Raw genomic sequence first — 22,841 nt, forward strand, 5'->3', positions numbered from 1 at the left:
TTCGTGTTCTTTTTCTTCTTTAATACGCTTACCCACAATTAGACCATGAATTGGACTTGGCACTGGATACGTAGAATTTTATGGCATGTTCCTTAAAGTTTATCATGCAGCTATTAATACTGCCAAGAACTTTTCTTGGCAATATTAATGGATGCATGAGAAGTGGTGCGCAAATGGCTATCGGTAGTAAAGCGAAAAAGACTGCTGTAATTAGAGCAAATAATTGGTCAAAACGCACCTTTTTTTATCACGAGAGACCACTTTCATAATAGAAAACTTAAAGATTTTGTTGCTGAAACATAATCCAAAATATAAAATGCATCACTCGTTCAGTGGACTGATCTGTGAATCAAACAGCGTATGTGCGCTTCATTTCGGTTCGGTGATTTTTACAGTGAGTGCGTGTGTGTTGTAGAATCAATGAAACTGAAAAATAACACAAATCGGAATGTCTGCTTTAATCCACCTAAAGAAAATAATTACAACACACTAGCTATAGTTATATACATTACATTGGCCTTAAGGATTTCTCCTTTCGGACCGGTTAAATTACAATAGAGATAGAAAAGTCGTGACAGACACACAGCTGGGGATGGATGGATGAATGGCACATGAGGGCCAGCACGTTCCATGAGTTAATTTGGAAGGTTTTGATCCTCGTATCTTTTCGAAGAAAGCACACAAACCCATAACCACCCTGCTAGCAGATTTGATTTTCAACAGAAAAGTGATAGAAAACAGCTGGGTATTTCTAACGGGGCTCAAAAATTAGTATTCAAGCTACTATGAAAAGTTAAACATTTGTTCTCGATATAAAGTAACATTTAAGTTTTAAATTGAGTATTTCTAGATGGTCTGTATGTTTGGGGACTGTTTTCATAATACAAGTATCTCTAATACTTCGTGTACAAACCAGAACTATCTTTTTTTTTTACTTATTTATTTCTAGCTGAAACCAGGATAGAATTTGGTCATTTTGATTTTTAATTCATATAACAGAAAAAGTTCCAGATAAAAATATTTAAATACGTTAACTCTGTCTAATGATGAATTTAGAGATACAATTTTAATAATCCTGATAGAAAATATTATGTTTTCTGTAATTTCACTTAATAAAAATATTTAAAATCTAAATGACTCTAAAATTAGCCATCTAAAAGAATAATTTAAAATTCACAATATGTTACAAATTATAATATTACTAGATGGCGCTGTCACTGCCATCTTAAGTATAATGCCATTGTAGTGCTAAATTATTTAAAAATTTATTTTTCTATTCACCTATCAAGTAATTGTCCATTAAGTATTTAATTCTTGATACCTTTATAATATTTTTCTTCCTTCTTTCCCTGTCAATTAACAGCTGAATGATATAAAATTCACAATGACTGGAAGCAATAAAATTATATAATATAGTTTTTTTTTTCATAGTACGCATTATTAACACTAGATGGCGAATATTTTGCTAGTGACGACTTTTGCACTGGAAAAGTAGACTAACAGCCATTTTTATAAAGAAATAACATACAGAATATTACATTTTTCACTTACTCTTCGATGCTTAATAACTTAACTTCAAAACTATTATTATTTGACAACTTCAGAATCAAGAAATATAATGTATGCGGTATTTGTCAACATAAAAAAAAATATTTTGATTTAATTAAAACTGAGAAATTCTCAATCACATGAAATATAAAATTTAACAAAAGAGCAAACAATAAAACTCTGCCTGTTTGTATGTTGACAATATTTAAAACAGAAAATTAAGTACGGTTCCCAACAACAGAAGTTTTAAATAACACAGCTTAATTACAAAGTCATTGGAGAGTTTCTTGATTGGCTGTTCCATCCTGACGCAAATATAATTCATTCTTTTTGCGTCCAAAATAAATTCATTCTTTTCACGCGACAACAGATTTTTTTTACTTTAATTTATAACACGAGCTCAACAAGTCACTCAAGGCATAAAATATTGGTAAAAAGCTTTCGTAAAAAGGAAGCTTCCAAAATATCAAAATCACTGTTTCCTCCCCCCTTTCCCTTTTAAAAAAGGTGACATTCAGTTCATCGGGTTTGTCAAAATCTTGATATTTTAACAATTTATCTTTTCAACCAACTCTCTTCTTAACTGTCCTATAATGTAGGAGTCGTCATTCCCATTCACCAACGAATTCCCTTGGAGGATAGTGATGATGATGTTGTTGCTGCTGCTGCTGTGGTCTTAACCGACCATAGAGTCTGGGATATTCCTCTTCTCCTGAACTGGACATGCCATCGGGACCTGCTGTGTGAAAATTATTTTATAAATCAATTTTAAAATATCAAATTTCCTATTGCAGTTGATAATAAATTTTGAAATTAATGTTTAAATTTACAAAAAAGTTTGGTTATTTATGAAGTACAAAAAACACTAATGTTTAAGTGGGAAAATGCAGCTCATTACATTAATATCTTCCACAGTATATTATAAAATCAGGACATTTATTCGGTAACCGAGGTTTTGATAAAGAAACAATTGTAAAGTGTAATTGTGGAATAAAAGCTGAGCCGTGCCACCCTTGAGAGCTTGTGTCTGGATGCGATCGGTCCCAGGCTTTCAAGCCTTACAAGGATAATTTCGGTGATATTTCCAAGTACAGTATTAGAATCTGAAGTCTGACAAAGTTACAGGTTAAGTTTTGTGGGTGAAGAAGGTCATTACCAAGTTATGGTCCGCCTTACTTAATTGTTTAGTTGGAAAAATGGGATAAACTGCAAGGATGGGATCATTCAATATTATAATAGACAACTAGTGATAAGTCATTGATGATAGTTCATTACAAGTTTGAGCACATTCATAATTAATAGTGATGTCCGAATATCAAAACCAGTGAAAAGTGGTGTACGCATATATTTGCATGTGGTTAGATAAACTTCTGGCAAAAACATGTGGATATCATCATCATTTTCGAATTCAATTACTGATTACACGATAATTTCGAAATAATGCACACAAATCTTGAGCGATCTTGGAATTCTCTTTTAAAAAAAATGGGGAAACTTGCTAAACTTTTGGCAATCTTTCTTCTTTCATCACTATCTTGATTTATGGTCAAAATGTTTTTGCAGATTGAACATCTTAGTCACGAATCCACATCTGGTATTCTGCAATCCATACTTCCTAAAAGAAACTCGTTAAAGAAAATGAGTCACAGACCCAACGTTTACCCAAATATCGAAAATAACTTGCGGTATCCAAGTGAATATACACGAATTCGTTTTCTTTTATGAGTCCACTGAAAAGCATCAAGGATGGCTTCATCATGGTTCTAAGTGAAAGCAAATTTTCTTTGGCACTGAATTGATCTTAAGATGCTACGAATTATAATTTTTTTCTTGCTACTCTTAAGCAATATAATACCATTTAGCCTTCCAAACGCTTAGATGATCGATCTGAAAACTGATGACGATAGCAAATAAGCCACAGATTTCTCTCCCATTTGTAACGAATGGCAAACTCTCGCAATATCAATACGATGCATGATATATATTGTGCATACAAAGTTAAAAGCAAACTTTTTAATCCGGAAAAGCTAGTGTTTTTGAAGTGTGATCTTAGTGGCTGAGATTGCTTTTGTATTTATTTTAATAAACGCAAATGGATTTTAACGATTAATATAAAAATGTCTTGCAAACAAAGAAAACTTCTTTGAATATGGGAGAGCAAACTATTCCAGTAATTTTATTGAGATTATGAAAATAATCATCCAGACAATTTATTGGTTCATATGGGGTCCGACATAGACCAGAAAATCAATGAAACAGACACCAATTCCTCATATGTTGATTAGAGAGTAACCATCTAAAATTTTTAAAGTTAGTATTTATCTTTTAACCTTCATTCGAACATCCTGATTTTTATTTCTTAAGTGTTTTTCGCTATACGAATTAGGCTACTGCCTATTGCAAACACAAATGTTATCCATCCATCTCTATCTTTATAAAATTCCTAAATAAACATTCTAGTAGCAAATATTTCATCGTACAGTAAATGTGGTGTGTTTTAAACTTAGTGCGTGTTATTACTACTTTAAAAATATCTAATATCTTCTACCACCTTCAGGTTTATAATTTGACTTGTGTTTGAACGGTTCAATTTTCTAGCATACTTTATACGTATTTATAATATGACCTGACCTAATAAACTTGCGAGCCTAAAACCTTTTAGGCTCGCAAGGAATAACAAATTCTTAATTTGTTATTCACTTAAAATATGAACTACTGTTTATTGTTGGGGGACAGAAAAAAATTGAGTTAAGAAACTACTTGATTTGAATATGGGTGATCTTAAAATAACTCCTCTACTGGTTAACGTAAGACTATGAATAATCAATTCATTCATTTTAGCAGTCTTGAATCAAATTTCATTTATTAATTAACATAATTAGTACTGTTCGTAACGGATTTACCAATATTTTAAGACTTCCTTTACAATCCAAAGTTTGATAACACTATTATATTGTAAGCGGACTTGGACGAATAAAATCAAAGTTATTAATTCTTAGGCGTTATGTTTATGGGGCTGATATGTTCATTTTCCTCAGATTTCCTTTGACATTTCAAAAACCAATTCCATTAATTTTGTTGAACTTTACTTTTTAAGAAAGATGCATTCATTTTATTAGAAACACATTAAGGGGCATGTTAAACTTGTTAGATGCAATTCAAGTGTTAGTTGTGACTACTGGATGAAAAACCATCACCATTTCTGAACTCAGCCAGAGAGAAGTGCAAATACCCAACCTCCACCAGTGAGTGTTTTGCCTTAGAGGAGGGTTTCTCCTCAAGGTAAAGTCACTTACCACGAGTAGAATCAAAAGGGTAACTACTTTGTCTTAACAAGCTTAAATACCCTGCACTATGGCTTTTTCGTACAGGGGGCGGTTCTTTATCTTGAGTACGCTTGGCAAAATTCGGAACCCTTGCTTTGAGACCGCAGTAATAAGGATCATCTATGGAAAGAACCTTCAAATTAGTAAAATATTAGGCTCACATTTGTCATAGACGTTTGTATAAACTCGTCTACATATTAGCAATAGTATTTACAACTTTTCAGACAAAGAATTTCATATTTATTATCAAACAATTTATAATACGGGAGGGAAGGGACATAATATATATCACAATCTGCATAAAATACCTTTATTGTTAAAACCATAAATCAATAGTAATAATTTTTATTCCTCCAAACTCAAACAACCTTTAAATTGCACCTGAAAAGATATACTGAAGTTAAAATTCTTAGAGGAAATAACTTTGTTATCTAAAGGGAACCAATTTGTCCCATGTAATACTTCGAATACCATCTTATTTCGTTTCTTCTACCAAACCTTTTTAATTTCTATTATTACCGCATGAAATATTCCGAACTCATAACTTATTTAATAGAATCTACCACTTGATTATAGGGCAAGAAATACATCTCTTTTTCGTACAAGTCGTGAGCAATTTCTTTAAGGTAGCAATTGGATGAGGGTGTTTTAATATTCGAGTGACACCTGGTAGCCACCCACCGGATATACCTTACAAGGAACTGGTGGATTTTGCATCAGCAACAAGATTTAAAACGTGAAAGTGTGTACTTATCTAAAACATGTGTTCTTAGTTGATACCAACCAATTACTGGGATGAAATATCTACTGGGCTTCTCGTCCGTCCTTGAGAATACTTTTTCTTCCAACAAACGTCTCACGCGACAAGCAAGGGATAATTCCACTGTGGTTAAATGCTGGTTATAAAGTGCTCTTTCTTCAATAATGATACAATCGACATTTATACATTCATGTTCATAACAAACACACACACACTGTTCAGCTGGAAAGAATTTGATTGCCGTAAAAGCCCATGATTATGAAAATAAGTACTTGAAAATACATAGACGAAGTTACATAACATAATGCACCTGTGGATGCATTATCTGTTACGCAATTTTATTGTGCACACTGCTTAACAAAAATAGGATACAAAATCGACAATAGGTTTAATTGGCCTTTATATCGAGGCTGATGCATCTCTGTAGTGATTCTTCTTCAGTCTCCTCTGGGTCTATTGAAATAATAAGAAATGACTGTGTAATTGTGGGGTCTTCCTGATTTATACGGATATATAAACAGCTTATTAAACGATAGATTTCTCGACACTGACTTGTCAGTACGGGCTAACTAAATAGGCATGGGCACGAGCATAGACGTTTGCACGTCCAAATAAAAAAACCGGCCTAACAACTTGTCAAAAAAAACGCATCATCGACAAACACCGGGCAACATAAGGTCCACGTGTCAAGGCGATCAAGTTGAGTACACTCTTAGTATTCATGTCCACTATACAGGTCATCGCTAGGGGTCAGCGTTCACTCTTGGAAAACCGCCACGTCGAGACACTTTGGAAATAAATGGGGAAGAGGGGGTTTAAGGGTAGATAAATTAAAAAAGGAAAAAAAAAATGTCTTACCTGGATAACCAGGTTGCTTCTTACGACTGGTTGATGTTTTATCTTCTAATGATCCTTCATAATCCGGCTAAAATAAGAAAAAAATAATAGATATTAAAATGGATATCTTAATATTTATTGAGGTATGTGCCCTTTCATTCCCGCTATCCTTATCTCTGTGGCAGCACACGTATTAACCGAGTGGCACAGAGTTATCAGCTTCTGTCCATTACATGCAGTCCACTCAAAAAAAAATTGCTATTCATTACTAGGCGCTGAGACGTACATGCAAGTAATGTTTCCCTTGATAACAGGTTTCAGCCATTCCAAGTGACAGGTAAAGATACGGGTCAATGGTATAGATATGATGTTTGCCATCTACAAGGACCACTTTTAGTAAGCATTAGAAATCTTGGTACAGAACAGCAATGAAGTAGTGTAGCCACGTCTTGCATGGACTGTAATTAATCTTTTGCTAAGCATACACCATTAGACTTCCTTTTAGGAGTGAATAGTGCAGTTTTAACTGAGTGGGTTGTGGAAAGTGGTTGCAAAGCAGGAGAACAATTAGCCAAGCTCTAATTTCGAACAATGGCTTATTTTCTCCTTGGTAAACCTTTTGAGTTAGGAAAAGTGATGCAGTCCATGTCACACCACCCATTTTTTTTGTCTCGTTTTTGACCTAGAGAGAAAGAAGGAGAATTGGATGATTTGATCGAGGCTGAAGGGGAGGGCTAGAGACAGAGAAAGGATGCGATTGAGGTTTGGCCATCATGAACATGCCATATGGCAGAGAAGGTTGTGATGGAGGAACATGAAGAGATCATGAGCAACCTCTGAAAGAATGCTGCCGCTATACCTCTCTTCAGGCTATACTTGAAACAAGTGTCATCACGAGAACGTTTTCCAATTAGTTGTTCTCTTAAAAAAAATGTGTTAGGAAGCAACTCCTAATTCTGAAGAGCATATCGAGAATCTAAGTTGAGAGTTGACAGAGTTTATCAGATATCGTTTTGATATGGAGAACAAGGTATTCATTTTTTGTTCTGTTGTTCAGGGACTGTTTGGATCTTAGAGAAGTCTCAGGAAGGACTACAATTGATCTGTTATTTATACGGGGTGATCCAAAATTCGAGCAAACTTAAATATTAAGAATCGAAATTTATTAATTCTCTTACCATTAGATTATTCAATCAAGTAATTATAAAGAACGTTGAAAATTTCCACCATCTTGAATACATGCGCAGACTCTTTTTCAGTATCTTCGATGACACCTTTTTGTTTGTTTGGACGTCTCTGTTCGCAATTTCATTATGTGTACTGGCTTTCAGTTCATTCCGTGTGTGGGGGGGGGGGGATTATTTTGCACTTCGTCTCTCATCAATCCTCGCAAATAGTCTGGAGACGTTAAATTTGGAGACCACATTTTTAGACATGAGACGATCACCGAAAAAGTAGGGAAGCCAACAACAAGCAAGTCTTTCCAGTGGTTTGTGGGGGACAGCAATAAACGTTGATCTTCAAGATGTTAATCAACATCTTCAAATGTTGATGACGTTGATTAACATCAACATTTTCTTCGCTTAGCAAAGCATCCAGTTCTTCTCGCATCTATGGAATTCCTAAGGCGTTAACTCCACAAATTTAGTGGAGTTTTTAAAATAAATAATAATTATAAAATAAAATAATAAGGATCCAAGTAGTATACTACAACTTTAGCAGTAAATACTGTTTAATATTTACCACCAAAAGGAGAAGTCGTCCTTTGAAACAACACCAAGTTTTTACATGTATTTATACAAAAAATTAAGTTTAAATATACAGAATCTTGTCACTCCATTTTAAATATAAATACTAAAACATCAAGTCCGATACTTACCACTGGGACTGGAACTCTTTGAAAGTCTCTTGGTGGTAATTTTGGTGGTTTTGGTTCTCTGGTATTATTGCTTTCGCGTGTTGTTGATTTATTGCTCCGAGTAAGTGACTGTGAATCCGTAGGAGAAGGTAAACTATATGGATCTTCTTCCGTACTAGAAAGACGTGGATTGTCAAAAACAGTTGCTACATGAGTTGTACTATGACGTCTCGATACTGTCAAAAATAATTGTTTCATTAGACATTAACACTTTATATGATTAACAATCGTTTAAATAAAATGAAATGACTAATTTTAATCTCATTGAGTTTAATTTTGGCAATCTGTAAGAGTTTAACAACTCACGAAAGCCATTGTTCACTGGACCAGCGTGTTATCAATCAAACAATCGTGTGTTCTTTAAATCAAATAGAAATGTTTATTTTACTCACCAGGGGGAAGCTTTGACTTCAGCATGTCCAAAGCTACTATGTTGATCACCATTATCCAACACGGACACTCTAATATATCTTGGGCATCTTTTACAAAACTTACGGCAGACACGCACTGACTTTCTAGCTTCCGACGATCGGGGTAAGCTTTCCGTAGCTCACGAGATACATTTTGTTGAAATTTCTTCATGTCAAATAACTAGAAAAGAACAAAAGTCGATTTTTAAAAGAAAAGGTAATAAATTTACACTTGAAACGTTTCTTTAATAACTTCTTTTCATTCAAATTCTTTTATTACTTACTTTTACAGGTTTCTCTATCTCCAGCTGACCTCCTAGGCGAATGACTTCAGCAGAAACACTATTTTCTTCGGGACCTTTAGATTCTTTCACAAATACGTTTGATTTACTGATTCTTTTGACCATGATATTACCTCCATCATCCATCTTTATTTTAACGCCCTGATGAAAGAAAAATTAAACATTAAAGTTGGTTGGTACAAAGCTTTCATTATCAACTGGAATTTTAGACTAATTTCATACTTAGATGTTGGAATTGCTAGGTGGCGCCACCATAGATTTATGGATAAAGGAGTGACGTCTGCCAGCTTTTATAGTGAATATTATCTTTAATAAAACTCTAAATTTTCTTGTGACGTAATTAATACAACTAAAGCGCCCTCTGAATGATTAATATGGAATTAGATATCTTGAAATAATTAAAATAATTCAATTTAACGTTGTAAAGTGATTTTATTATTCGGATTTCAGCGTATATTTTATAAAATACTTGTCTCCTTTTAAGCCGATATCAATTTTAATGTCCCATCATGTTCGTGAATGGTACCAACGACCATACTAGGATTTTTTTTTCTTTTTTTTGCATTCTTAAACAATTAAACCATCATTTAAGGTGGCAGGATGAAAAAATGAGACAGGTCTTTGATGGATGATGGTCAAAAACATCACCGGAAACACACACCATTACACAGATATGCAGTGAGATAACTGGGGGTCATCACTTGCTTGTCAGTTCACTTTTTTTTTAATTCTAAGAATAGTTTTTTCCCCAAGTCACTGCTTTTATAATCGTCTAAAAGAAATGTGATAGCAAGAGCGAAGCGTTAGATATGTCGATCTACACTTAAATGTCAACTAGGATTTTTTACTATTACTCACATGACCAATGTGGCGTTTAACTTCCTCCGTTTTGGCATCTCTCATAGGATTGTCGAAACCACAGAGTCCGATTCTGAAAGGGGGAAAAAAAAAACTTATTAGAAAAACTTCTTAAAATTAAGATAATCTCAAAATAAATAAATACCATACTGCCAAAAGTATCTGGATACCCCTGATATTTAGGAAAAATTACTCATATCTGCCATCTAGCGATAAGGATTAGCCATAAAGCAATTATCTCCACCGTAGAAGCAAGCAAATCAATGATATAAGTTAGATGGGTCAAGGTGTTGAACCTGGGGACTTCCAAGAGGGAGCCATTCTGTTTGTGCCACTACACCAGAACTACAACACCTTAGATCAACACAAACTTTTGAAAAGAGCTGCCCAGAAGAGTGGTACGTGCATCTCCCCAGTCTTCATTTAATCAAATATTGTCAACCAGGAATTCAGGGAGGTCACAGAAGCTGGAGGTGTACAAGGACGATACGTAAGGAGCTAGAAAGCATTGAATTTTACCGAAGAGCAGGAACACATAAACCAGACATCACAGAATCAACTTTTCTGGTGCACAACCCATCGTAACTGATTCCTGGAATATCAGAAAGCTGTGTTAGGGAGTGACGAATCGCGACTATTGGCCACACCATATTCATTATCCCAATGAAGCTTGGTAGAGGTGCTGTCTTGAACCACTGATTATCATTCCTGGAAAAATGAATACCATGCGGTACACTGACATTATGGATAATTCAGCTCTCTTAACCGAAAAATTATAACAGCAGTAGGCGCCCTTTTCTATTTCAGCATAACAATATACAATGTCATAGACCACGGCCTGTAGTGACTTCTTTTGAAGACATGGGCGTGCAAAATCTTCATTGGCTTGCCCAGAGCACCAACCTTAACCCGTCTGAACATCATCTTTAGAATGAACTGAAATATCTACTGGGGGATAGGTCAACATAACCGCAAGGAGGAATCGACCAAAATATGCCTTCCAGTTATCAGAAATTGATTCGGAGTACAGCGACTTGGATATAGCATATAATTAAGGTCAAAGGTGGACGGATGCCATATTAAATATTGTGTCAATAAAAGGTTCTTTGAAACATTCAGGCGTCCAGTCATTCTTGAAAATATGGTGTATGTAGATAAATAAATATATCTTATTTATTAAGCGAACCAAAGACTAAGAAAATTAAAGTTTCCGATGTCTAATAGTTGAAAAAAATATTTTCTTAAATATGAATTCTCTTGATTTATTCGAAGCTCAATTCTTTCCTTGACAAGTTTATTGTCCTAACAGCAATCATCTTTAATTTTTAAAGAATTCCCGGGTGCTTTTTAGCTGCCCTTTTCTTCAGTGGTGTCATTAGGAGGAAATGCGTGATAAATAGTCATAGGAGAGTAAATTATTGAGGTAAAACGTGAGAAAAATTGTTAATAGTGAAAGAAGTCAGCAAGGATAGCGAACTAGACTTGTTACAGACACATGATAGATTACGGCAAAGATAAAGTAGTCTGAAAAGTCTAATTAACATTTGTAAAGTACTAATTACAAGGACGACCTTGTTTTAATGTATTCAAACAAGTCTGGTATTGTCTTTTAATTGAGGTCCCTTAGCCCGAGACCTCAATTTAAAAATCACAGGCTTCAAGAACACTAGTGAGAGGCTAACTTACCTGTACCCGTCAAAGCCATCGTCGGAGCCATTTATTGTTAACACAGGGGCACGCGCGTAAGCTTTGGCCACTCGCCGGTTGCGTTCCATACAGATGATTTTGGCCCAAATTTCGTCATCTATCTGATCCCACTTGTTGAGCACCTCTTGAATGTGATCCTGAAAAGATACAAACGGCATCAGTTGCGATGGTTACATCTCAGAAGAATCGCACATTTCAGAAAGGGGTTCAAGTTAAAGAAGGACATTATATCGTTCAAATTATGGGGTGTAGAATGTCTGGGCGACAGATGTGTTGATGCCCACCCGAGGCGAAGGGTGAAGTGTAAAAGCCGATTGGGCTGGCAAACTCCAGGTCTGCTACTGGCAGCTGACAGTATCATGTAATTGGGCTTCTGTGTCGATGAGTTTAAGTGTTGTCCCGAATGACAAGCTGCAGAAGGGCTATGTCATTTAGCAAGCTACGACACCCGAAGTTACTTGTGTGGTCTTCAATGTCCATGGGATAAACAGGACTGAAAAATGGCAGCTCTTTCTCGATGGGTCCAACAATTAATTATAGAAATTTCACTGGCTTGTCTAGATGATTATTGAACGTTGTGACAGAAAATTAAATTACAACAGCTCTGATAAACAACTTAAGTACACGTCTTGTCAAAATAGAGGGAAACACAAATGTTATATTATTTAGAGAAACGCATTTATTGATAAACATCCTATAAAGGTAGCACTTAACCAAAGGCCTTTTCGTTGAGTACTTTATCTGACCAAATTCGTGGTTAGGTGGTGGATCTTCAAACTCGCATTCGGTCCTGCTCCCATCTTATTAAAAATAATACATGGACTTCTGTTTTGCAAGTTGAGGATAATAGAATTCCTCTGGCTTATCCAAATAATTCTTCGATTCCAAATTGTAAGAACATGATTGGCCTCAAGAAACTCAAGAAACAGACCATATCAAAAAGAAAAGCTTTATGAAATCATCTAATTAATAATACTTATGTACACATTTTATGAAAAAAAAATAAGAAAAAGAAATGGAAGGTGGTAAATAAGCAAATTATCTCTGTACGTATTTGGATGGATGCACCCTTATAAGCTTTTTTGAAAATTCCAGCCTACTGATAATTACTAACCACCTCCCATTTTTCTTTTTCCTCTCCTGTACTCATATTTCTGTTTCCGTGTAGCCCGAGGAGATAGAGAATTGACCTGTTGACAATCACGGCATTAAACCCACAAAGATGACTGAACTTGGGTGAACCAACCCAAGGTGTGTTTGTTGGATAAGAGAGGATTGATGAATACGACGTTGGAGGTTCTACTTAAGGACTCTCCCAGCAATATCAGATGGGAAGCAATATATCAGTCTAATAGGTCTACAGTAAGCTCTAACACGTGCACAAAACACGACCTGAATAGAAAATATCACATTCTCTTCTTTCGATTGCATTGTCTCTTTGCATTCTGGCTTTTGTTATCGGTTGTTGTGCCTTTTCTTATCAAGGATGCCAGTCTGTGCTTGGAATTCAAGGCTCGTGACTGCAGCCAAGAGATGACCCAAATAGCCAGCTGCTGTCCGACACCAGGACATTTCCTTACAGACGAAGCCTGAAAGCATTAATACACATCGAATATAGATAGGAAGGAGCCTTTAATGGATTTATAATTTTTGTTTGTGATATAAATAACTTTTTGTAAGGGCGTGGGAGATGGACGTTTACAGAGAACTTAGTTACAACTCCTTAAGTGGAAAGATGGACAACATAATGCAAACATTTTGTTAGCAATCTTTTAAGGGGCTTGTAACTTATACAGTTGTAACTATACACAGTTCTTTAAAGAGCTGCTTATCTTTCCAAGCGTTTAAATTCGAATTTCGTAAATATCTGGCAAAGTTAAAAGAATAAAATTCCAGTAACATCCTCAAAACAGTACGTACTGTACTTAAATTTAATTTAGGGCTGAAGATTTATAGTCTTCACTTCAAGGAAGTTGGCCTTGAAGTTAAGCACGCTTTTTAATCCCTTAGCCTGCATTGCCCTACGGTGGTCTGGGTCAGTAGTAGGTCCCAAACTTGGCGTCTTCTTAAAAAGAACCTTATCTCCAATGTACAGTATATAGTGTATTAATTAAGAAGAAACCATTCATTAAAATATGTGTTTGAAATACAAAGTCGACCATAGATTACTACAAAATTGCTGTAATAATACAATACATTATTTAAATTAATATAAATTATTTCACCAAGTTAATTAGTAATATTAATAATAGTTCTCCCAGAAAGGCATATTCCGTGCTACCAAGGGATGCTCGTACCTTTAACACCGTTGACAACCGTTTTAGTAAGATTAAGAAAAGAATTTCTAAACTTCCTAAAGGAATATATTATCAAAAGTTCAACAGACAACATTGGTCCCATAGTGCGATCCTAATGATAACTACAGACAGAATTCTATAGGAGGGATTGGCTTTGAGTGGGAGCAGCAAATTTGTCTCTCTTATAAGAATTGGATTGTGGTATTGGACAAAATTTGAGTTCAGTGAAACAGTACACCATTGTGCCCTTTCACTGTTCCATGGGGAGAAGCATTCCACTACATGCATGAACAGATTAGTATTTATAACTACGATCATGTCGAGTCCATTTATATACGCGACCCAAACTTCTAAACCCCATTCATTCCTTGAACATGGCTAAGGAAACAATTGGTCCGAAGAACTATTCAGAGGGTGAACCTGACAGCCGAAAGCCAACGTCCCACCATTCCCAAGTGCCAAACTGTCAGCTTTGTCAACTGAGTGCCATTAGGCCAATACATGAGAGTGAGTGGAGCGGGAAAACGCGGACCCCTGCCCAAATTTTCTCAATATATTTGAATGGGGGTGGGTAAATGGCAAGTAAATCCTTTCTTTTGAAAAAGCCCTTTGAAAGAACCGTGGCTGGAAGAGGTATTTCAAGATTTCAATAGGGATTACGGATTCCTTTAAAAAGGATTGGGGCAGGGATAGATTCTTTCTACTACTAGAATACTATAAAATAAGAGTGAAATCTTTTAATATTTTGTATTCTCCAATTGTCACCTGTACTTAAAGTACAGGTAACAATTTCTACGCATGCTTGGAAAACAGTTGATGCAGCGACTCGACAGACCTTGACAATTCAAAAAAAGGTTTCAAATTCCTTTTTTCTTTCTCATTACGACAAGATCAAAGAGTACACTTAGGATTTCAGCACATTATTTTCCCTTAATGGATGTTGCCCTAACAACTGAAACCAGAGAGAAATGAGAGAATAGGGGGAGGGGAAGAAACAAGTCGTGCTCGAAGTGTTAAGAAACTCGGAGAGGTCAAAGGCAAATCGGCAAGTCACGGAGGCAAAGCAACCCAGACATTTGAGCTGAGATAATGTCATCATTCCTATTCGGATTTGTTGCCGCACATCCATCCGGAGGCTGTAGCCAAGGACTACCGAACTTTCCCACTCACGGAGAGCGCATCACATAGGTCGTGGTCTGGCCATCACCCCTGGCGTGATATCTGCGCATACCAGCTCTTATCTCTCCCTCTCATTTTGGGATGGTCATTATTCAGACACACATTTGAATTCTGAACCTGAAATACGATTTATTGTAGTAAAATAAGCGAGTAATTAGACTTAGCTGCAGCGAAGGTGTTTCTCTTAAATACGTGCGTTTATTCGCTCGCCCCCGCTAACACCAAAGGTTTAGATAGTGGTATTTCCTGCACGCCCGTTTCCAAAAAAGCAGTAATTATTTATAAAAGAGGGAAGGACTTGAAAGCCACTTCTAACCGCATGAGCACGAAAAAGCCTCGCAGGTTATTGAAGAGCTGGCACCACATCCGGCCTTAGGGAGAGGACTGACCGATCACCTCAGGCTGACAACCAGAGGATGAGGTGCACGCTAACGTCTCTCTTCTCCACCCCTCTTTTATTTTCGGCCCTGTAAAGGGAGGTGGAGAAACTTGAAACGTACCCTGAGCTGCATCAAGATACGAAGCGTTCTCTTTTCTAAGGTCGAAATAGAGGGAAAGTCAAGGTCGACGTGACCTTCTGAAGTCAGAATACCAAAAATCATCAAACGGACACTGACATCGTATTTGCAGGTTATATTTAGGGTGTCAAAGAACCGAATATTGACTAGGAGGCGAGATGAAACTCCACTAGGCTAGATTAAGTGGAGCAGAGACAAAGATGAGAAAAGCGATATGCTCAGCTAATTAGAACGCTTATAAACAAAAACTCAACTTGAAATGGCATTATTAAAGTTGTCTGTTCATGAGTAAATTAAGTGCAATTTGGGGGGGGGGAATCATTTCGAAGAACAGAAGTCGTAAGAACACGTTATGGAAATTAAGAGAGGAGGATAATTATCGCTCGACAGTGAGTGGACAATTAGACCTGCCACAAGAAATGTTTAATGAGATAATATGGTAACCTAAGGTCAGTCGTAATTTCTTAGCTTTATCTCGTGCACATTACATCGAGAGGGTTTCTAAAAATTAACAAAGTAACTGATAAATAGAATTTTAGAAAGCGATCCTAGATAGCAGTGGTCTGCAACAGTTGTGTTTACAGTAAAAAGTATGGAGGTTTATGCTTTCTTTTTCACTTACATTTATTAAGGGGTCACATAAATAATCCCCACGTGCTTTTTGCTATGCATATGGCAAAACCCATAGATTTTTCACAAAGTCTAAATCTTTGGAGACAAGTTTCCTTTGGTATGAAGTGAACAGAAATAAATAAAACATTTTGTCATTCAGATGAACCCTTCATATCCGGTAATCTTAATTTGTTAAGATTCCCCTACAGCGAGACCACGGTATATGAATTTCTTGAAACGTTTATTTCAACTGTTAGGGAAAATAATAATTTATTTATTGTAAACTGTAATACTTCAAGTACTGCTCATCTTTCTCTTAGTATTCAGAACAAACACAATATTATATATAATAGGTAATATATAAATGGAATAAAAAGGTGCTTTAGTAAAATCATTTAGTAGGGGCATTCGATATGGGAAATGAGATAGAAGCAAAAATCGGTTATTATTTTTCAATGTAACTCCCCTTAACTTCAGTACACTTATTCCATTTTGTTGTCAATGAGGAAATACCAGACAAATAAAATTCTTTGCCCTGTTCATCAAAGAACGCAGAAACAGCAGACTTCTGTTCATCATCGGCAAAGCGATGCCCATGTACGATTATCTTCAAGTGTCGAAATAGGAAATAGTCACTGGGAGTCAGATCCGGTCTGTAAGGTGGATGGGTAAGTTCTGTAAAGTCACAGTCTCTCAAAGCAGCAGCAACAGCATGTGATCTGTGCACTGGCGCATTGTCCTGAAGAAGCAGCACACCTATGAAAAGTTTTCCACTGCGCTTTTTCTTTGACATCCCTTCGATTATATAGTAGGGATGCATATGAGTCCCCAGTGACTGTATGCTTGTGTTCCAAGTAGTGAATGTACAAAATTCCCTCAGCATTCGGTTGCGTCCGAAATTTTTTGGGTTGGGAAGAACCCTTGTGCTTCCATTGCACTGATTCTTGTTTGATCTCAGGATCCCAGAGATGAACCTATGTTTCATCACCCGTAACAATTCTGGATATGAAAGTTTCAGGATTCCTTCCATAAAGCTCTAAATTCTCCTCAACACCGAACTCTGAATTGCTTCTGCTCAGGGGTCAGAAATCTGGGGGGGCTCACCTTGCACTGATCTTAGTCATCTGAAAATGTTCATGGAGGATGGTTATAACTGTTCCCTCATCTCATCTTACTGTCCCAAATCTCTGAGGAAAGAGATTTGGGACACATTTAAACGTCTGTCATTCATCACAAGGGCTTCCACAGTTTGGCACATTTCTGGAGTGGTCACTGTCGCAGGTCTTCCTGAACATGGATCATTTTCGATGGACTCGCTACTCGACTTGAATTGTTTTGATCAGAATTTCACTTGGTACTGTGAAGGTGCACTGTTGCTATTCACAGCCATCCTTTCATGAATGGCCTTTAGCCCATTTCCTTCTTTGGTGAGAAACTTGATGACTGAACAATGCTCCAATTTCAGCAAATCCATGATTTGATACAGGTGTCTGCCTTCTTTTTGTTACAGCAGCACGTCCTAAAAACATATTGGGATCAAAATTAGAACCACTCAAGTTAAGATATGTAGGAACATGATAAATCATGAATCATTGAAATACAACTATGGGAAGTACCTTAGGTAGCTTAATTTATTGAACGCACCTCGTATTAATAAGTAAAATTAAGAAACTAAACATTTATTCATTATTCTCAATTAGCTTTAAAAACTACAGTTCCTTTTTATAAGAAAATAAATCACATATTGGCAACAGCAACAATATCTCTTATTAAAAATTAACTTCACACAAATCTAGCTGTGGCGATTGTGCTACAATAAAAGCGACTAAGGCCATGAGGCATCGTTTGTTAATCGCGCACATTCTATATTCGGTTTTCCTGTATTGCGGGATGAAAAACAATTTTTGGATAAAAACCATGCACCCCTTTCAGAGACTGACTCACTCAGTTCGTAAGATTTCTTTTCATCCTGACTGGAAGAATTTCTAAAAAATTTTAATATTTTCTTTTACCGAGGATGAAAATTGTCAGCATTTCTCGTCATCCGCTACATGCATGGATTACTGATTATAATTTACTTTGTACTACTAGAAAATCTGCAAGGAAGTATATTATACATTTAAGTAGAAAAAAAAAAATCTGGAAAAAAAAAAAGTATAGTAATTTGTGACCATTTTCGAAAAATACGCGTTAGCATAATGAAATGGGCGACACACGTATCAAACCCGAGGCCAAATGTAACAATAGCACTATTTTTTTGCGCAAAATTCCATTGTCGTAAAGAGGTACAAGGTCTGTTACCATGGAGACAGCAACTGAGATTGAAGGAAACGAAACCACCATTTGGAAGTTCTTTTTCATATCCAAAAATTGTTTGCCACACACAGTCTTGGAAATTACCTTCATTTAAATTTTTGGACCCCTTCCAACAATTTAAAAAAAAAATAAATAAAGAACAAACGAAAAGTTACCACTTCAACTTACAAACAGAGACAGTTTCATTAAAGAAAGAAAAAAAGAAAGAAAGCGTGACAAACAAACGTTGACTTATATTCGACACAATGACCTGTAGAGCAGTGGTGCTTTAGGCCATCAGTTGATGCTCACTTGATATTAAAAAGGGGTCGTTAAAAACCTGAAATGGATTCATGAAAAGAAAGAAGGTGAATGTTTCTCGGAGAGGGAAATGCGCGTGACTGAATATTTTTAAGATGGAGCTTAGAAGTCTTTGACGAAAAGCCCATAATCCAATTTACATCGTGAATAATTATTTACCTTCGTTATACGAATGAATTATTCATGAATTTAATAGAAATAGATAAATTAAGAAGCCGGAAATTGTAATAAGAAGTTGACAGTCAAAAGAACCGGTTATTTATAGAGTAATATTAAAGTAAAGTAATCCTATCAGAATAGTATCAAGAACTAAATGATGCAACATAAAAAAAAAATTATATTAATAATATTAGAAAAAAAAGGTGTCTAAATAAAATTGGATTTATTAACAAATAACCTTAAGACTCTAAATTATTCTTTTAATATATACACAACTTTAAATTTCACAATTCTTTTTATAAGAAAATAACATTTATTTTAATATATTCCATTAAAAACGCACTTTATGCAGCCATCGCGCGATAGAAAATTTTTTCAGTGATTAGACTGCGCTTGCGCGTCAAGGATTATTAGAGGCTTAAATTTAAGTGATGAGGAAAGAAATTATCCGGGCACTTATGTAGAGCACCACCTGGTGTCTTTTTCACGCAACTACATTCCAAAATAAAATTAGATTCATTAAAAATTAATCTTAAGACTACATTGTCTTAATATATAAAGAACTTTAAAATTCTTTTTAAAAGAAAATAATATTTGTTTTAATACATTCTATTAAAAATGCACTTCATATCATTTTTTGAGTGATTAGACTGCACTTGTGTGTGAAGGATTATTAACGAGGAAAGAAATCATCCGGGCATTTATGCAGAGCACCACCTGGTGTCTTTTACACGCAATTACGTTCCTAAATAAAATTAGATTAATTAACGATTAACCTTAAGACTACATCATTCTCTTAATATACTGTATACACAACTTTAAATATCACAAATCTTTTTATAAGAAAATAACATTTATTTTATTAAAAACGCATTTTATGCAGCCATTGCACGATATCAGAATATTTTTGAGTGATTAGACTGTGCTTGCGCTTCAAGGATTATTAGAGGCTTAAATTTAAGAATTATCCGGGCACTTATGTAGAGCACCACCTGGTGTCTTTTTCACGCAACTACATTCCAAAATAAAATAAGATTCATTAAAAATTAATCTTAAGACTACATTGTCTTAATATATAAAGAACTTTAAAATTCTTTTTAAAAGAAAATAATATTTATTTTAATATATTCTATTAAAAATGCACTTCATATAATTTTTTGAGTGATTAGACTGTGCTTGCGCTTCAAGGATTATTAGAGGAGTAAATTTAAGTGATGAGGAAAGAATTTATCCGGAGCATTTATGCAGGGCACCACCTGGTGTCTTTTACACGCAACTGCATTCCAATGTTTATTAAACACTACTTTCCGGCGGTTACAAGAAGGAAAGCGGATAATTTCATCGACTTTTTGGAGAAGTAATTGTTATGATTCCTCCGTCACAGTCTATATCGTTTAAGGAGCTGGAGGCGCTTCGTGCTCGCTGCCAACATGCACAAGGTGAGCCACTGGTGGCTCGCTCAATTAAGGTCCTATCGCCAAGCTGAGTATGTGCCAAATACACATCTAGAAGGAAAAAAAAACAAATATTTGGAAAAAAGAAACAAATCCAAGGAAAATTATGTATTTGTTCATGGCTGACCACTAGTAGACATTCCAATGCCAACAAAAAGTTAATAAACACGTTTATTAGCCAAAGGGAAAATATCTTTCTCTATGATTATATAAATATAGGTGTTAAACGACAACTGCTGGGTGCATTATTTTCTAGGGTATTTCTTTGAACCCAGCTCCACCCACCCCTAAGGAAAGAGTCCAAAAAAACCTTTTCCCTGAACCAACTGTCCAATTCCAAGGAAGAGGCAGCTTATCCAGGAAGAAAGTCTCCTTACAAATGGACAGTTAAAACAGCTTTCCATTTCCACAATGAAAATATACAGGAAGTGACGTCAGGCTGCAAGTTGATGAGTCATCACTAAAAATCTCATCCTTAATTACTAATTATTACTACTAGTCTCATTTATTCTTGGATCCAAGAATAAATGAGACTTCCGTGTCTATTTTTTTCCGCCAGATGGCAGCACAATGACTGTCGATCGGTTCGAAGATAATATTCGGCTATTTTTTATAAAATGCGAGGCACCTATAGCGGTAATCCGTCATTAATCACTCGAGGATTAATCTGTGATCTGCCAGCGGAACAGAACAAGTGGGGGACCGAACGTCCTTGTAGTCCTTAGAATGTGGACGGATGCTTCTCCTTGACCCCATTCCCTTCCACTTGTTCCGGCCCAAATTATCGTGAAACATCTCTAAACGGACACCTCTGCCCCGCTATTTATTCCTCTCCCCTTTTATTTCAGCACGACAGCACCGAGACCAGAAGAAAGGGCCACCCACCCACCACTAAAGGCGAATTTCTTTTCTAACGTTTTGGTGCATGACGCAGAGCGCGAGAAGTCAACTATCGAGCAAAACCGGACAGGTTTCTTTACCCGTCAAGGATAAGACAAGGCCCTGAAAAATATGCCTCGCCTTTTCTTACTCGGGTGACAAACAGGAAACGTTGCGCGAGCGAAGGAGAGAGGGATGAACGAATTATGTTTAATACAGTAGCGAAACTGCGATACTCTGAACTGATAATCCCCTCTTTATCGAGTTACACATTCATAACAATATAATCCCAATTTTTGGTAGATTTTTATAGACGCTTTAATCACACTACCCAAAATGATTTTTACCTCCAGCAAAATCAATGGTTGTTTCTGGTCAAGTTTTATGTATAGAATTTAAAACTAATCATAAAAATTTCCTATCACGTCTGTTTTAAGATATAGATAGATAACTGGATTCTCTACAAAGATATCGTTACTGTGAACTTTTCCAGACAAGTCAGTATTTTTATTAATTTTATTACACCATTCAACTGTTCAATATATAGTGTATGATAAAATACGCTACTAGAATTCACCTTCTGTTCAAATTTACCAATTGCTTTTACTGTTTTGAGGTTAATGCATTGTTAAAATGGAGAAGACAAAGCACAGAACTTGCGTCAATCACCCAGACAACTTCTGCTATGTTTGTGGACACTTTACCCCAAAAACTCAGAGGAAGAAAATATACAATGTCACAAAAGTGGTGACGTGAGACCAAGAATCATTTCGACGACTGCTATTTCTGCATGACAAAAATAAAAGGTTTTTCCAAAAAGAGCAAGCGCTACATCAAATATCCATCAGCAATTAGGCCAGTGCCACACGGTAAAGAACTGCCAGTACCTGTGCCACCAAAATCTTGGGGTATTGGAAGTGGCGATGAAGGTACAGAAGAAATCGTTTTACCAGATGTGGCGGAACCATGTACTTCACATGATTTGGACTACGAGCCAGAAAAAGAAAGGATCCCCACACTACACCGAACAAGGAGAATTAAGCGACTTGATCAGAGACTTGGGCTTACCGAAGTCTCTGATCAAGTCGGAATTACTCGGATCCAGACTACAACAGTGGAACTTACTCGCCAAAGGTACAAACATTACAATATACCGTAAGCGAAATGAAGAATCTTCAAGATATTTTGCAATGGAAAACAACATGTGTGTATGCAAAGACGTCGTTGGTCTTATGCACGAACTGAACATTGATCACAATACCTCTGAATGGAGTTTGTTCATTGATGCGTCAAAGCTAAGTTTGAAAGCAGTATTGCTTCATAATGGAAATACTTTACCATCAGTTCCTGTTGTTCATGCTGTTGGCCTGAAAGAAACCTACGATAGTATGTCCCAGATTCTTGCTGCTATACGTTACAATGACTATGGTTGGAATATTTGTGGTGATCTCAAAGTGATTG

General features: G+C 36.0%; 1 protein-coding gene across 3 annotated transcripts in view; it reads right to left on the reverse strand.

Moving 5' to 3' along the window:
• Positions 1 to 434: 434 nt before the first annotated feature.
• Positions 435 to 22,841, reverse strand: part of LOC150076952 (uncharacterized) — a 54,372-nt gene continuing 31,965 nt past the window's right edge. The window contains exons 3-10 of one of the 3 annotated variants that reach the window (XM_090386002.1): positions 11,646 to 11,803; positions 9,960 to 10,032; positions 9,084 to 9,242; positions 8,782 to 8,980; positions 8,351 to 8,565; positions 6,493 to 6,559; positions 4,845 to 4,994; positions 435 to 2,284 (exon numbers count right to left, since the gene is read on the reverse strand). In XM_090386002.1, the coding sequence (XP_090242128.1) occupies positions 2,154 to 2,284; positions 4,845 to 4,994; positions 6,493 to 6,559; positions 8,351 to 8,565; positions 8,782 to 8,980; positions 9,084 to 9,242; positions 9,960 to 10,032; positions 11,646 to 11,803 (1,152 nt within the window). In that variant the 3' untranslated portion in view covers positions 435 to 2,153. Of the gene's footprint in view, positions 2,288 to 4,844; positions 4,995 to 6,492; positions 6,560 to 8,350; positions 8,566 to 8,781; positions 8,981 to 9,083; positions 9,243 to 9,959; positions 10,033 to 11,645; positions 11,804 to 22,841 lie in introns of all 3 variants that reach the window. The other 2 variants (XM_090386001.1, XM_090386003.1) reach the window with 2 other exon arrangements.

This window comes from Mastigoproctus giganteus, chromosome 12, assembly GCF_048544385.1.
Source record: "Mastigoproctus giganteus isolate SK-2022 chromosome 12, ASM4854438v1, whole genome shotgun sequence".
NCBI classification, from domain to species: Eukaryota; Metazoa; Arthropoda; class Arachnida; order Uropygi; family Thelyphonidae; genus Mastigoproctus; species Mastigoproctus giganteus.